The 15,772-nt window shown below is 42.7% G+C and overlaps 1 protein-coding gene across 2 annotated transcripts; it reads right to left on the reverse strand.

Moving 5' to 3' along the window:
• Positions 1-1,498: 1,498 nt before the first annotated feature.
• Positions 1,499-14,260, reverse strand: LOC129777465 (titin homolog). Of its 2 annotated transcripts, none has more exons than XM_055783734.1 (4): positions 13,281-14,260; positions 13,100-13,208; positions 10,978-13,040; positions 1,499-4,600 (listed from the first exon to the last, which is right to left on the reverse strand). In XM_055783734.1, the coding sequence occupies exons 1-4, from the start codon at positions 13,826-13,828 to the stop codon at positions 2,218-2,220; spliced, it is 5,103 nt and encodes a 1,700-aa protein (XP_055639709.1). In that variant the 5' UTR covers positions 13,829-14,260; the 3' UTR covers positions 1,499-2,217. The 2 variants fall into 2 exon arrangements, with proteins under 2 accessions (XP_055639709.1, XP_055639708.1); XM_055783733.1 differs by having other exon boundaries at positions 10,978-13,043.
• Between the last annotated feature and the right edge of the window lie 1,512 nt (positions 14,261-15,772).

The following is a 15,772-nucleotide window of genomic DNA, read 5'->3' on the forward strand; positions in this document are numbered from 1 at the left end:
TTTACGTCAAAAACCCTGGAGAGGGTGGCAGACCAATGGCTCATGACCTACTTGAACGAAAACAGGATGTTGGAGTACCGACAATTTGTCTTCCGAACGGTGGTAGCTGAAGCCAGAAAAAATCGACAGCATTTGGTGATTGGATTGAATTAGTTCTGAAGACACAGTCAGACTAGGGGTAGACAACAACCTGCTGCACTTTGTGAAAAACTTCGCGACAAACCGAACCTTATGGTGGGTTTACATTAGGGAGATCTATAGCTATAGATGGATTTATCCACGTGAAAATAGGTGTAAACGGGTGAGAATAAATATGATACACTTATTCGAGGTATATATAACATGAATAAATTCAGCATATGTAAACGCTTGTGAATTTCTCACTGGTGAGAAATCACTAAAGTTGGATGCAGTTCTACTTCAGGTGAATAAATTCACCGAAAATATGAATATATTCATTATAGAAGTTCACGCTAGTGTAAACGGTTGATGCGATTTCTAAAAATCTCTCAATCTCATGAATATATCACTAGTCTAAACCCACCCTTAGAGGTAAAAGTTGGGAACAGCAGTTCCAGGTGTCTCCACGAAGAATCTGGTGTTACTCAATGTTCCGTCTTTGCCGTCACCCTCCTTCTAGAAACGAAGAACAGCCGAGTTCACCTATACGGATAGATTCCTTTTGATAATAATGTCGAACACGGGCAAAGTAACTACAACAACTTTTCGTCAACGATTTTTTTTCCCGACTTGCACTGAGGTCACGCGTATTCCAGAGCTTGCCACTCCAGAATACATTCAAAGCGTGTTATTCGGCATAGAAATATCAACTAAATACCACTAGTAAAAATGACGCAAATAATACCTACGATGAGAAGCCAAATGTTCCACTGGGAACATTAGTGTCATCCAAGAAGAAGAAGAAACTTATCATGTTGTCTCAATAATTTCTTTTAAATTATTAGCTCTCATATCTCATTTATCTCTTATTCATTTTTCATTTCAATTTTTTGAACTATCTAAAACCTTTCATTCCCAGATTACATTCCAATGGAAGCTTTTGAAATTACTCGAGTCACAACAACACGACGGGAAGCTTAGTTTCTTCTTCCAGAAAAACTATAAGATAGTTGTTTGCTAAGATAAATGCATGTTGGTGAAAAGTTAAAAATTTTGTGCACGGCCGTTAGTTCAGACAGCGGACCATACATTCGCGATCGTACCGTGGAGGTCTCCGTATATCACCAAGTCTGTCGGAATCGTTTGAGACGCATGAGAAACTTCAACTAGGCGATAGACTCATCTGTCTGGCATTTAATGTGGCGCCGAGCCTAGAGAAGCTATCATTAGTCGATTGCTGAGCCATCAAAATTAGAAGCACAAAAGTGAACAATTGAAAAAATTACGCTGGAAACACTATTTCAAAGGTAAGCTATATCGAATTCTATATTCCCTATATTTTTGTGATAAATCACTGCGCAAAACTAATTCTATCCCATTACGGTGATAATAATTTATTTTCATTTCATCTTATTTCATTTGTTCTGATCAAATTGTCTCCTTTATTTGCAATTTTCATACAGCTTCTCTTTGTTTCATTGCAAATCCTCATTTCAATAGAATGAACAGTTTCAAAGTTTCACCCGAAAGAACTGATGAGAAATTCTACACGTTTCTCCTACTCGTATATGTAAATTCTTAGCCTTAATATTCACACTTCTAGGAAAGAGAAGAGTTTCAGTTGTTCTGAACTGTGAGTAGGAAAGATTTGTGTTGTCCCCATTCTCATTGAGATTACTCATATTGCTTAACACGTCTCCTCTCTTCCCGTTGCCGCAGGGAACATTTTTTGGTGATTGAATGATAACTCCCTACCACTGGTCATACTGTCGCGGACTATATGTACATTGTGATTTTAGTTAAACGCAGATAACTTATATTTAACTTCTTTTCTTGTGCCCTGCAGTACTGGAAACAGAAACAAATGACTTCATTTTCGAGGCAGTTAGGCAGATGCACTGAATGAATTTTCCTCCTAAGCTCATAGTCGGAAGATGCGAGCTGAACATTATGCTTACGTACTTTTTCCAAAATTTCCATCGAACCAATTTACAAAACTTTGACTAATTATTCTTGTCAAATCGATCTGTCTAGATGCCTGTACAGTTGTGGGGTAAATTCCGACTTGATCTTTTTAGATGCATAAATGGCCAATAATCATGTGTTGCTGCGGTCGGCAACATTGAGTTTGCTGAGAACGATTTTCACTTCGCGCGTCAGTAAATTACGATGACCCACAAGTGGGACTTCTTCGTCCTTCTTCATCACCCTGCCGGGCAATGTAGTCGGGAAGTTCGGAGATGACACCGTCGTCGGAATGCTTGCTGATGACGCCGTTTGATCTAACGAAGCGGACTGTGATGTTGATTCTACTGACTTTCTCGCTTCAACAGATCGATTTGAGTTACTGCGTAACCTGCCACCTACGGTGGGCAAGGGAGCATCATTCTGCTCCGCTGTGGTTGTGCGAGTTCTCCGTCGTTTGGTTGTCGTGGGTTTGCCTACAACGGGCCCGGCGCTGTCCTCAGATTGGCTCTCCTCGGCGGATTTGTCCGATATCAGCCTTCGTCGTTGGAATAATTTCAGTATTTGTGTATTATCGCTGATTTTGGTGATTCGTGTGATTGTTCTCTCGCCCCCAGTTCCTGCGGTGCTACTTGGAGTGGCTGGTTCTTCTGGTTCGGAAAGCTCATGCGCTGATGCTGATGCTGCATTGATTTTCTGCACCGGTGGGGGAGATTTCAAGATTGGTTCCGCCTCTTTCCGTCGCTTACTTTTTGGGACTATCTCCGGTTGTGGTTCCAGCGGTCGTCGGCGGGTAGCCATCATGGAATTGGACGGTGCCATGCGAGGCATACTCTGGACAGCGGCTATAGTGCTCAGTTCACAATCTACGAGCGCCGCCCGTAGAGCATTGAGAACCATAAAGCGATCGCTCTGTAATTGCATGGAACTTTGATCTATCTGAAATTTCTCCGAATTGAGCTTCATCATCTCGCTGTCAATTTGCATCTTGCGACGCTGGAGATCACTCATTTTATTATCGATATCTTGCATCTGGTTCAAGAGAGCCATAACGGGTGCAAACGCACTTGCTTGGGGTGCAGCTAGCGGGGCTAACGTTGACGGGAGAGTGATTCTCTGAAGCACATCCGGCTGGGAGGATATCATAGCGGAAGTTGCCGGTCGCACATATTGGGGCTCAGGAGATGTCACCGGAGAAGGGTGCGTTGGGGTACATTGTCCCTCGGAATTAGGTGACAGCGGGGGCACTGTTTGTGCTGGCGCCGGCAACAACGGAACAGCAGGGAGCAATTTCTTTTCTCCGGGAGATTTCCATGGTCGAGGTGACGCAGTTCTACTGACAAGGCATGACGCAGTATTCAGGTTGAATGTTGAATGATCCGAAATCGCTGATTGTGACGTAACTGCCACTGCCACCTCTCTGCGTTGTGGTAGAGATTGGACGGTGCAAATCGGTGGTTCTGCTGGAACAGTTTCCTGTCGCAGTTTCGTGATCCCGGTTTGTATCTCTTGTGGCACTGTTTCTTTACGACTTCTCTGTGCTGGTGGTTCCTCTGAGGCGGCTGCTTCTTGACTCACAACCTCCTTACGACCTTTGATCAAATTCGGACCACGTAATAAACTTTTTTTCTTCTTTTGTGTCCGTTCGACTTCTATTTCCGGGGCGCTTTCTGTTGGCTCCTTCTCTTTAACTTCTTTGTCTTTCGCTATGACTTTAGCTTCTCGTTCCTTAGAACCATTCTGCATTTCTTTTTCTCCAGGCGGTTCTTTAGATCCTTTTTTATTCACATCATCCTTTGTACATTTATCTTTAGTGTATCCTCTGGTTTCCCTTTCCCTTGAAACCTCTCTTATTTCTTCATTTTTTGGAACCATTAGCGTTTGTTCCTCACTTAAGGTGTCACGATTCTCTTCCTCCTTCAACACGTTAGATGTCTCCGTGTCTTCCGAAACCACTACTGGTTCATTTTCCTTCGAAGTTTCTCTCGGAACCTCTTTAACCTGTACAGTTTCGTGTTCTTGCACGACATCCGACGGGAGTGGTTCTTTGGGAGGTTCTTTACCGTCCCTAGAATGCTTCGGTGAATCCATGGCGGCTCTGGACATAACTTTTGGTGCTGGAGATTTCTTCCTCTCCCGATCCGTCTTCGGAAGACATAGTTCTGCTTGGTGATTTCCATTTTTGGTGGTGGTTTCGGCATTTGCAGACGTTTCCTTTTCTTTCCTCTCTTCCCTCTCCTTTGTTTTATCATTCTCTTTTTCCTTTTTGATTTCCTTCTCTTTATCGGCCTCCTTTTTATCATCTTTATTTTTCTCCTTCTTTGACTCCCTCTCAGTATCCTTCTTGTCATCTATCTCCCGTACTCTCGACTTATCCCTACTTCGGTCTTTTTCTCTGTCACGCTTCGCGTCATAGCAAAGTTTTGGATCCACTGACTTTGCTCGTGTCTCTCTGGTTGGTTTTGGTTCTCGCTCAAATTCATTAGTTCTTTTGCCATTGTTAGGATTGACGTCACTAGAAATAAAAAAAAAAGATGATCAAAATAATCACAAACACCGCCTGCAAAAAAATGGATCTCTATAGTAGCATGTCAGAAATTGAATTTAGAACAATTGAGAAACAGAGCAGAGGATCCAAAGCCCCTAAGAAGGATGGTTGTAATAGCTTTTATCCATGGTTATTATGCACAGAAAGAAATGGATAAAACCGGGGCTCTGGCAACCCTTTCCCAACCAATACAAATTGAGCGTAGGTAGCATAAAGCTGGGTTCGCGCTCAGGGAGCTCACGTATTGTTTACTGTTTGCAGTCATATATGTTAATATTTGTTAACGTTGGATAGTTTCCTTTGGTAAGCGATGTTTGGATACCCTTCCGTAAGATTTCTTAACGATTTGCAATTAAAATCACTGCTGCAGGATCGCGGAGCGCGAGCACTTAATTTTTTAATTTCAGGTTATAGTTTCTACCCTCATGATTTTCTATGCTGGCTCTAAAAAAGATGACCGCATAGGACTCTCCTGGATAAATCCCCTCGGCCAAGATGTGACGCGACCCGTACCGAGTGATGTATGGTCGGGGGGCTTAATCAAGTACCCTGCCGCTATCGGAGCCATCCAGAATGCTCTACTCATTGCAATAGATCAACAAAAAAACGAACCGGTGAAACCTAAGTTTTCCAACTGCTTGTATAAGTCAGGTTATCTAATCCTTTCTTGTAAAGACTATCAAACTTCGGAATGGTTGAAGAAAGTGGTTCCCAAAACTGGTTGATCTAGATGCAAAAAATATTCCACACCCAGAAATTCTTCATGCCTTTTTCCCACAAAGCGCAACATTCAGCGACAAGAGACTTAAAAGCATCACAGAGAGGCAAAATGAAAATCTCTCCGTCCATAAATGGCGTATACTCAAGAAATCCAATCTCAATGAAATCCACACGGACTGGACGCTAAGAGTCGACGAAGCTCCCATGCATTAACCCGCTAGCAAAAACTTCACAATAAACTTCTGATTTGGCGAAACTAAGCTGATGAAAAAAGTGTAGTCAAAGGAGATCTGGGCCAAGAACGAGAAAACTCAAAACTACAAAATCCCAGGTAATCTGAAGTCTTCGAGACCAGTGACACTAAATTTGTGTGCCACAACATACTCAATAAGTCGTCAGTAGGTTTTCTGGTAAACAAAAGTTTCCCCGTGAAGATTCTCCGAAAATCAGGAAGATTGACAATCTGAGTGTTCCTGGCCCAAGCGGTACAAACCCATCGGCTATCGCAAACAGGTTAGGAACTTCAACTATTCCAAGTGAAAAAGGTGAGTTTCACTCCAGATCCAAAATGAATACGGATACTCGAACAAACACAAGTCAGCTATACATGAAGCGATTGCTACTACTAATGCGTTCTTTGCGTAGAAATGACAATCGAGGTTCAAAGTTTTCTGTTGGAACTGGTAGAAAACACACACACCATTGTTGATTGAACAGGTAACTCACTTGACCGCGCATCGCCTCTGCATAATTTCAAAAAAACAAATTGGATTCCGATTCTCCCAAACGAACCCTCAGATCGGACAACCAAACCTAACAAGGAACACTAAAGTTATGCAAATAAACCTCCATCACGCTAAAACCGCGTCGAGTGTGCTCTCCAGGAGGCTTATAAAGTACGCAGTGGATCTAGCTCTTATCCAAGAGCCGTGGTTTCACAAAGGAAGAATACTAGGTATTTTAAACAGCGTCATGTAAGTTGTTCCACGACGACAAGCATGACTCTCCAAGAGCTGCTGTCTTAGTAAATGCAAACATTAAATGCTTTCCTATTACAGAGTTCACTCAAGAAGACATCGTCGCGATCAGTGTGGAAGTGTCAACCGCCAAGGGAAGATCCGATATCATAACTGCGTCGGCTAACTTTCCTGGCGACGTTCCTGAGGTACGTCCACGAGAGGTAGCGGCGTTTTTAAACTACTGCAGGGAAATTAACAAAGATTTCATCATCGGTTGTGATGCCAACGCTCATCACACTATGACATTAACAATCGAGGTGAGTGTCTTTTAGAATATATCTCGTCAAACAACATAGATATTGCTAACAACGGAAATGAACCGAAATTCATAAACGCTATCAGACAAGAAGTCTTATGGCGGGTTTACATTAGGGAGATCTATAGCTATAGATGGATTTATTCACGTGAAAATAGGTGTAAACGGGTGAGAATAAATATGATACACTTATTCGAGGTATATATAACTTGAATAAATTCAGCATATGTAAACGCTTGTGAATTTCTCACTGGTGAGAAATCACTAAAGTTGGATGCAGTTCTACTTCAGGTGAATAAATTCACCGAAGATATGAATATATTCATTATAGAAGTTCACGCTAGTGTAAACGGTTGATGCGATTTCTATAAATCTCATCATATTTCTTCACATGAATATATCCCTAGTCTAAACCCACCCTTAGACCTAACACTGTGCAACCCGGCTATTCTACACAAAATTGATAACTGGCACGTTTCAGAAGAGGCGTCTTTGCATAATCATAGACACATTATCTTTGAATGGGATGGTAGCATGACAGTTCAGAGAGAATACCGAGATTCCAAAATAACCAACTAGGATCGGTTCAAAAACTGGGAGTTCAAGTCAAAAACTCCAAACTCAAAAATAAGGTCGATACAGCAGCTTGAATCAGCTTCAAAAGAATTGAGCGAAACGACAGTCTCTGCTTACAACAGTAATTGCCGACTGAGAAGAGTTTCTTCAACATGAAACGTTCCTTGGTGGAATAAAAGGCTCGAACGGCTTCGCAAAACAGCGCGGAAACTGTTCAACAGAGCAAAAATTACCTCGTACTGGTCTCAATATAAGAGAGCTCTTACTGAGCGGATCTAAACGAAAATCCTGGGTATATAACTGCGAAAGCATTGAAAATACCCCAATCGTTGACAGATTCAATAAGATTCTGGCAAAGAACCACTCTAACGAGCTTCGTTCTCTTGAAAAAAATGACGATTCGTTCACAAAAATCCCCTCAGAAGTACCAGACTTACTGATTAAGAATCACTTCCCGGGATCTACATCTATCCATTCGGATACAAATCCTGGGTGTAATGGCAACACAAAATGCTCTCGAAGATGCCTCACAGGACCTGAAAGGATATCGCAAATATAGTTGCTGGATTAATTTTCACTTACAAATCTGCAGGTGCAGATGGAATTTTTCCAGTCCTCATTCAAAATGGAGAATCAAAACTAATTCCACCTCTAATCGAGATCTTTAAGGCAAGTCTGATAATAGAGCAAATTCCTTCGATATGGAGACTTGTTAAAGTAGTTTTCATTGAGACCAATTAGTTTATTATCAATACCGTTGAAAACTATGGAAAAAGTATTATATGAATACATAAAGTCTGTATTCATGTCTAAATGCCCGTTATCTAAATACCAGTTTGCCTACCATCAGGCAAATCCACAGTCACAGCGCTACACACGCTTGTGACAAAAATTGAAAAATTACTCGTCAAAAGAAAGCACACTATGCGCGTTTATTAACTTTTGATAGTGCTTCTTAACTATCAATGGCACTGGCTATGAGAAGAAGACACTTCGACAACTTTATTGTCGAATGGACCCAGAGCATGCTCACACATATACAAATCATCTCGGAGCTGGGTGGTCTGATTCTGTGATTGCAACAAAGGGTTGCCCACAAGGAGGCGTTCTATCACCTCTCCTTTGGTCACTTGTAGTTGACGACCTTCTGATAAGTTTAGAGGTCAATGGATTCGAAGTTGTGGGCTTTGCCGATGATCTAGTTATAATGGAACCTGGCAAGTTCAACGACGTGATATCGAGCAGGATGCAGATGGCCTTAAACTTATTCCTTTCACCAAAAAAGAAAAATAGCATGTGCAATGTTTAAATCTTGGGGGAGAGGAAATAAAAAGCAGAGCTTCAGTGAAATATCTAGGTGTTATCCTAGATGCTAAACTAAACAGGAATGCGCACTTAGATTTAACGATCAGTAAGGCCTATTCAGCCTTATGTTCTAAAATGATAGGAAGAACATGGGGTCTTAAACACACTACACTGCCATTGTGCGGCCTAAGATATTCTATAACTCATTAGTATGGTGGTCAAAGACTGAGGAAACTATAGCTACAAAAAAGCTAAACAAACTCCAACGACTGGCATGCGTTCCTATAATTGGAACAATGCGAAGCACACTCTCAAAGGCATTGGACGCTATCATTCACCTTTGAGTCAACATGTTCAGCTAGAGGCTAAGAGAAGCGCTATAGAACTAAAACGATGTAAGAAAATATTAGACGGGGACAAAATTGGCCACTTGAGCATCCTGAATCTCTTACCCGTTGGACTATCTTCAGAGATGAACAGTGATTGGATAGAACCTAAAACTAATTATGACATTCCATTTCTCGTTCAGGATGGGATGAGAGGTCCCAGTGTTCGTAATGATTTAATCATGTTCTATACAAATGGGTCAAAAATGGGTAACAGATAGTACCTGTTCTGTTACCCATTTTTGACCCATTTGTATAGAACATGATTGTAAAATTTGAGTGTAAAATATTCTGTAGCTATGGGGAACCGGTCAACAGTTTCCAGAAACAAATAGCTGCAATAATAGAATGTATAAATGTCTGCCTCAAAAGAAAATATAGACATCTTCTGCATCTTCTCACAGTCAAGAGGTACTTAAAGCTCTTAATGCTTTCAAGTGCTCATCAAAAATTGTCTGGGATTGCATTTGCCTTCTACGGCAAATAAGTCAGATAAGTTCAGTACAACTGTACTGGATTCCTGGCCACTGTGGTATAGAAGAAAATGAGCGAGCAGATGAACTTGCAAGAAGAGATTCACTAGTCCAGAATCATTCTGGGGAATTTCATGACATGACCAAGATTTTGAGACGAAAGTAGCCAGCAGGAGGTCGTGATTATGAGCAGCTGGAAGAGCTGTTCCGTGTCAATGAAACACAGACGTTCTACAAAAAGATAATCCAATCCCCTAGAGGCTATGTGCCGCAAGCCGACATATGCAAGGTTGTGGAAGGAAACCTGATCACGAACGAAAGCGAAGTGGTCGACAGATGGAAGTAGTACTCCGACGAGCACCTTGAATGGCGATGCAGCAAACAAAAACGGAGATGGAACTATCCTGGGTAAGCGAACAACAGATGACGGAATACTAGCCCCCGATCGTGAGTTTGGAGGTTTGAAAACAACAAAGATGGCCTACCGGAGGAGCTCTGTAAACATGGTAGAGAAACGCTTGCTAGAGCATTGCACTGGGTTATTTCCAAGATCTGGGAGGAAAAATTACGGGAAAAGTGGATGGAAGGAGTGTTCTGCTCCATCTACAAAAATTGCGACAAGCTGAAACGCTGCAACTACCGTGGCATTACACTCATCAACGCCGCATACGAAATACTCTCCCAGATTCTATCCCAACGTCTATCACCTTTAACGAGGGTGTTCGTGGGTCAGTATCAGGCGGTCTTCATGGGAGCGCGTGGTACCACGGACCAAATCTTTTCAATCCGACAGATTCTACAAAAAATGTCGGGATTACAACGTGGCAACGCACCATATTTTCATTGACTTCAGGGCAGCATACGACACATAGCACGGGAAATTGCGACGGTGGAGGACCCTGGGATCCTGGTGGAGCACCAGACAGCAGCAGCCAGGCTGATTAATACATGAGGGTAAGAGGTTCCAAGAAGAACAACTCCAGCCTCATCGGGTAATCGTGGATGGTGATCAGCTAAAGGTAGTAGACGAGTTCGTATACAGGAGATTGCTAGTAACCGCCGACAGCAATACCAGAAAGTAGATCCGGAAATCCTGAGATCGAATCCCGTGGGCCACCGCACGAAATTAAAGCTGTATAAAACACTGATTAAACCAGTGGTTCTCTATGGGCTTTAATCGACCACATTGCTCGCTTTGAGCGAAAAGTGTTACGGGCTATCTACGGTAGAATACGAGCAGAAGCGGAGAATGGCGTAGACGCATGCACCATGCTCTGCCTGAAAACCAAAAAAGTTTCTTTTCAGCAACACCTCCGGTACCAGAAACATAGGAGCACAGCGCGCGATGGCTTGACCAAATCGAAAGTGACTTGCGAGTGTTTAGAGCCCTGAGATCCTGGCGACAAACAGCCAAAAACAGAGTTGAATGGAAACGATTTCTTGATACAGCACGAGCCACTCCGGCTCTCGTCTGATAGGTAAGGTAAGTGACCTATCGCGCTATGACTTTCAGTCTACTTCTTCATCAATAAGCAGTAGATAAGCTTGAGGCGTAGTGGAAAAAAATGGGACAAACCACAAACTTACTTAAGCGACCAACTTTGCTTACCGTGGTTGCACTGGAGGCGGGGTAGGTGTAACAGCAGGCCGCGATATCCGCAGATCGCATTCCAGCATCATACCTCCGTCGGGTGAATGATCTTTCCTTCTGTTACGTTTCTTTTTCTTTTTCTTTTTCCCGAAGGAAGACGATGACAATCGGAGCTCCGGAACATGCTTCGGACCAGGAGTTTGCGCTCGAGCCGGATGAGTTTTCGTGGCTGGGACTCCCGGTGGGGATGTTTCTTTTGATGGCGATGGCTGCACAATTTCTCTCGGAAGAGACGAGCCCTTATTGCCAGCTCTGCTGGGGCTATCACTGGTTCTACTGTTGGAATTTGTTTGCACAGCGTTTACATTTACGCTGTTGACATTGCTGCTACTGCCGATACTGGGTTCCTTAACATTAAAATCTCTTTTCCGCTGACTTTTTTCTCGGCTATGATTATTGCTATTATTAACGATATTAACGTTATTACTATTATTGCTACTACTGTTGCTGTTATTTGTGTTGTGATGCTTGGCTGGACAAGTCGTAGTCTGCTTCAGCGCAGGAAGATTCGATCCGGGTTTGTGAGATTTTGCTGTTGTCAGCGAACCAATGTTCGATTGGGATGACGAACGCGACGGCGAAGACGAGATGGACTTGGCGTCTCGCTTGTTGTGCTCATGCATGACAAGATTAGGTTTGTATGCTTTGGAGCCTTTCGATTTGCGGGCAGCCAGCTCGGGGTGGGTTGGTGCTCTTATCGTTCCAGTTGGCGGTTCTGGCTTTTTCGTAGCGATTTCTTCCTGGATTTTACTTTCAGCGGGCGTCATTTCTGTATCCGTCACCGTCAGACCACAAGATGGATTACCTACAATTGTTTCGGTTTGGGCAACGGACTTCTCGGAACATTCGCTTGCAGGCTGTTTCTGTACTGTCTCATCAACATTTTCCGCTACTTTCTCGTTCAAAACGCCAGTTTGTTCTGGGAAATCAATTGTTATATTAGGAACATCAAGAACAGAAGACAAATTTCCTGAATTAGAAGCACACGTGTCTTCAATTTCTATCGATGGGGGTTCTATCGATTCCTTTGTATTGTTATCAATACATTCATCCTGATTATTATCCACTGTTATAGATGATAAATCATCTACCTTTTTGTTCAATTCCTCCACTGTACTGACTCTCAAAAAGCAGGGAAATGCTGGGGTCGCCAATGATTCTGCGAGCAAATCCGCCTCCTTGGGACTGTCGGATCCCGTCAGCTCAAGCCCTTTATCGAACCCATTTTCCTCACTCACAATGGAATCAATCTGATCGTTTGGGAACATCTCCTCCGTAGGTGAACTCGGCCCAGAAGAATTTCCCTTCCGAACTGATTCGCTGCCCTTCATCAGAAGCAGTTCGGCACGGGCAAAAATGTCCTCTGCATCCAAGTGCAGCTGAACGTCGTCATCGTCAGTCAATCGGAGATTTTTGTCCAACACTTCTGTAGCAGAATAATCTGTGTCCGGCTGATTGATTACACACTCATCTTCATCATCTATGTGGTTCGCTGGTGCTTGCTCTTCTGGCACATTCAGATCCAACAGATTCAAATCAAGCACTTTGCCAATCTGCTCGAGTAACGCATCCGGGATCTTATCGGAGTCAACACATTCATCTGGCTCCAACATACCGCAGTTTGTTTTCACTTGCGCTGTGCTTTCGCTTAGGCTAAAGTTCCTCAACTGTCGACGTACCTCCGCTCGAAGCTTTTGACGGGCATGAGTCTTGAGGGCCGTTTCATATTTGCTGTCCGGATTGTTGATCATCTGCTTCAAACTGTATTTGTTCATGGTGGTCAATTGATTGATAAGCTTACGGGTAACTTGCTCGGCACTTCGTTCAATCGTCATACGACGTTCCGGATTCTGGTTCGGCTCGGCGACATTCGTCGCGGTCACGCTGTTCTCCGAGTTGTTGTTCTGCGATGATGTCGAACAAGACGGCTGATCGGCATCAGTCATCATCTTGAAGGCTTCATCCTCAATCAGTTTGATCAACTCGTTCTCTTGGGGCGTTATATCAGCCTTATCATCTTCCTGCTAGAATGAAGCGCCGAATAAATACCGAATAAACTGAGCTACCTGAATATACTCACTCGTGTATCCACCGCGTCGCCATTCGCTGTTTTTGATGATTCAGTATCGGGGAATCCCTGAAATTCTTCCCCAGGGCTAGCATAATCTCCGGCTGCCCACGTTTTCGCGCTAAAATAAGAAAAATTAAAGGTAAAGAATGTTGTTCCCCGCTGCCAATTTTTAGGATCTTCAAAAATATACCTATCGACGGTATCGGTAGATTTAACGACCTCTGGCTTGCGTTCCCGTCCACCATTAGTGGCAACAGTCGCGGGACCGGCTAAATCTTCATTTGCTGGTTCAGTGAAATTTACCGTCGACGGTGCAATCTGCTGTACATTGTCCTGCAATATCGGTCGCGGATTTGCTTGTGCATTGTCATTGGCGGGACCATATTTGCTGATAGTCTTGTCCGAATTCTTCTGATGTCGATTATAGTGGTATCTGGCATGTGACGAATAATTTCCATCCGGTCCGATCGGTCCATTGTTACCTCCTGACCACGGACCGCTACGGTACGGCTTGCCTCCACGTCTATCATCGTAGCCGCGTCGATCGTTACGTCCGCCGTATCCACCGCGGTAATTCCTACGATCCTTATTGTATCGGTTGTCCGCATTATATCGACTGTTGCCAGACCAGCCCTTGTAACCCGAACCCTCACCTCCTACACCAATGCCGCTGTCATTGTTATTGCGTGAATTACGATTATTCCACGGACTGTTGTTATCGTTGTTCCGGTGGCTCATATTTGCCGCTCCAGAAATGTCCCATTCGTATCCTCCAGCGAGCAGCAGCTGTTGCCGTAATAGCACACGTCAGTCACTCACGCACGCCAGTGGTTCCTCGCAGATACTATTTGCATAGCAAAAGCAGCAGACATCTGCCTCAATATTGCTCCCGTACGACAGAACCAAATGTTATCGTCTGACGATGAAAAACTTTCTAAAGTTAGCCGATGTCTGGAGTTTTCCACAAATTCCCTAGTAACTGTTGCCGCCTGCTTTGATTGTGTACTTTCAATCGACGATATATTTACCACAAAATGTGATATATTTCATGATATTTTTGCAAACATATTTTTGTCTTTCGCACTCCGTGATTTTTCTTTCGAGTGAAATTTCGTGCTCAAGAGTAGAAACGCAGGAGGTTTTCTTCTTTTTTCCACACATTCATATCGTTGTTGCGCGATTATCTGTCAGACAGTGAACGATGCACTGCTCCAGTAATGCCAGATGGCACGGAATATATTCACGTTGAAATGTAACGAATCCATCTCCAGTGCTTAGAGGGTATGTAACGACCGTAACGACGAAGGGAAGAGTTTTTCAACTATTCATGTACACTGAAATTCTAATTATTTTGTAATATTCATCAGATTCAGTGCAAAAATGGTGTTTTCTTCTAACAAATAAGGTAAGGGTATTTAATGATAAGTCTAGAGTCGCTGAAACTGTATCGTTTCATCTCATGTTGACATGTTTGTAGACCATTTATGAAATTGAAATAAAAAGTTTTTTTTATTTCGATTCTAAGGTAAATAACACTATATTCAGATTTGTGGAAGCAAATGAAAAAAAAACCAATGGTCGAACAGCCAGAACTCTCTGATAAACATATTTGTTTGGCTGCATTTGTCGAAGAAATTTATTTAACTTTATTAAACTGCTTCTAATTTGAGTGTTTTTCTTCCATCCATTTGGCTCGTAAACGTTCGCAGACCTTGTGTTTTTTATAGTTCAAATTTCTAGTATATCACAAATTTCATAGAAAAAGGAGAAGTTTGTTACCCTTCCAGCTACGCCACACAAATCGCATTTTATTTTGTGCAAATCCACGCTTAGAAGATGTTTATGGTGGTTCGCCGCGCCAACCCCATGATCTTTTGCGAACGAGATTCCGCCATGTGCCATGTGTGAACATTCGTTCCCTTTCACTGGCCTTCGTGTTAAGTTTTCAAATGCATCTCTTGATTCAACAAATCAACTGTTTGCAATGCTGAAAATCCTGGAAAAATCTTTAATTAGGCGACACTGAGGCAGATTTGTCGGGTTGTGGTTTTTGGAGACAAAAGGGATCCGAATGGTTGTGTAGGCATGTTTGTTTTATGGTGTAATGCAATGACGCTTTATCCGACCAAGATACATTTTGTCCATCTGCACGATGTTTTTGTTGAAATGGGATCAAAATTTTCTTCAAATTTCTCGTTCTGGTACCAAGTTTGATTGATAGCCAAATCAGAAAGCTTGAACCATGGCTTAGAAATGCCGATCTCGGAAACGGCAATGTATTACCGTATTCTTTTTGTCGAGATTTCTGTGCAGTTCGTAGAACTGTAAAACGCGCAGCTCATTTGTTGAAAAAAAAATTAGTTGTCGCTCGTTATATAAAAAAGGTGAAAATAGGTAAAAACTTGTATCACAGCTTGAGTGTTTTTTTCATTTTTAATGTCTAGTTATAACACTTGTTCGTCTCAGACACTAGTTTCGACACTAGTCGTGCTGGGATTTTCTCATTCCCAAAACATCAACCAAAATATGACGAACGGTCTCGTAAAAGATATTCAATTAACGGGCTAGCTCTCTCAAACCTAATTGGCGATTTCCGAGCACTATTCCTTTTATTTTTTCGATGATGCCATCAGTTGAAGAGGTGGATGGTCGTGCTTGACTTGGAAATTTGTTCATCTCTTC

Source organism: Toxorhynchites rutilus, chromosome 3 (genome assembly GCF_029784135.1).
Source record: "Toxorhynchites rutilus septentrionalis strain SRP chromosome 3, ASM2978413v1, whole genome shotgun sequence".
Classification (NCBI taxonomy): domain Eukaryota; kingdom Metazoa; phylum Arthropoda; class Insecta; order Diptera; family Culicidae; genus Toxorhynchites; species Toxorhynchites rutilus.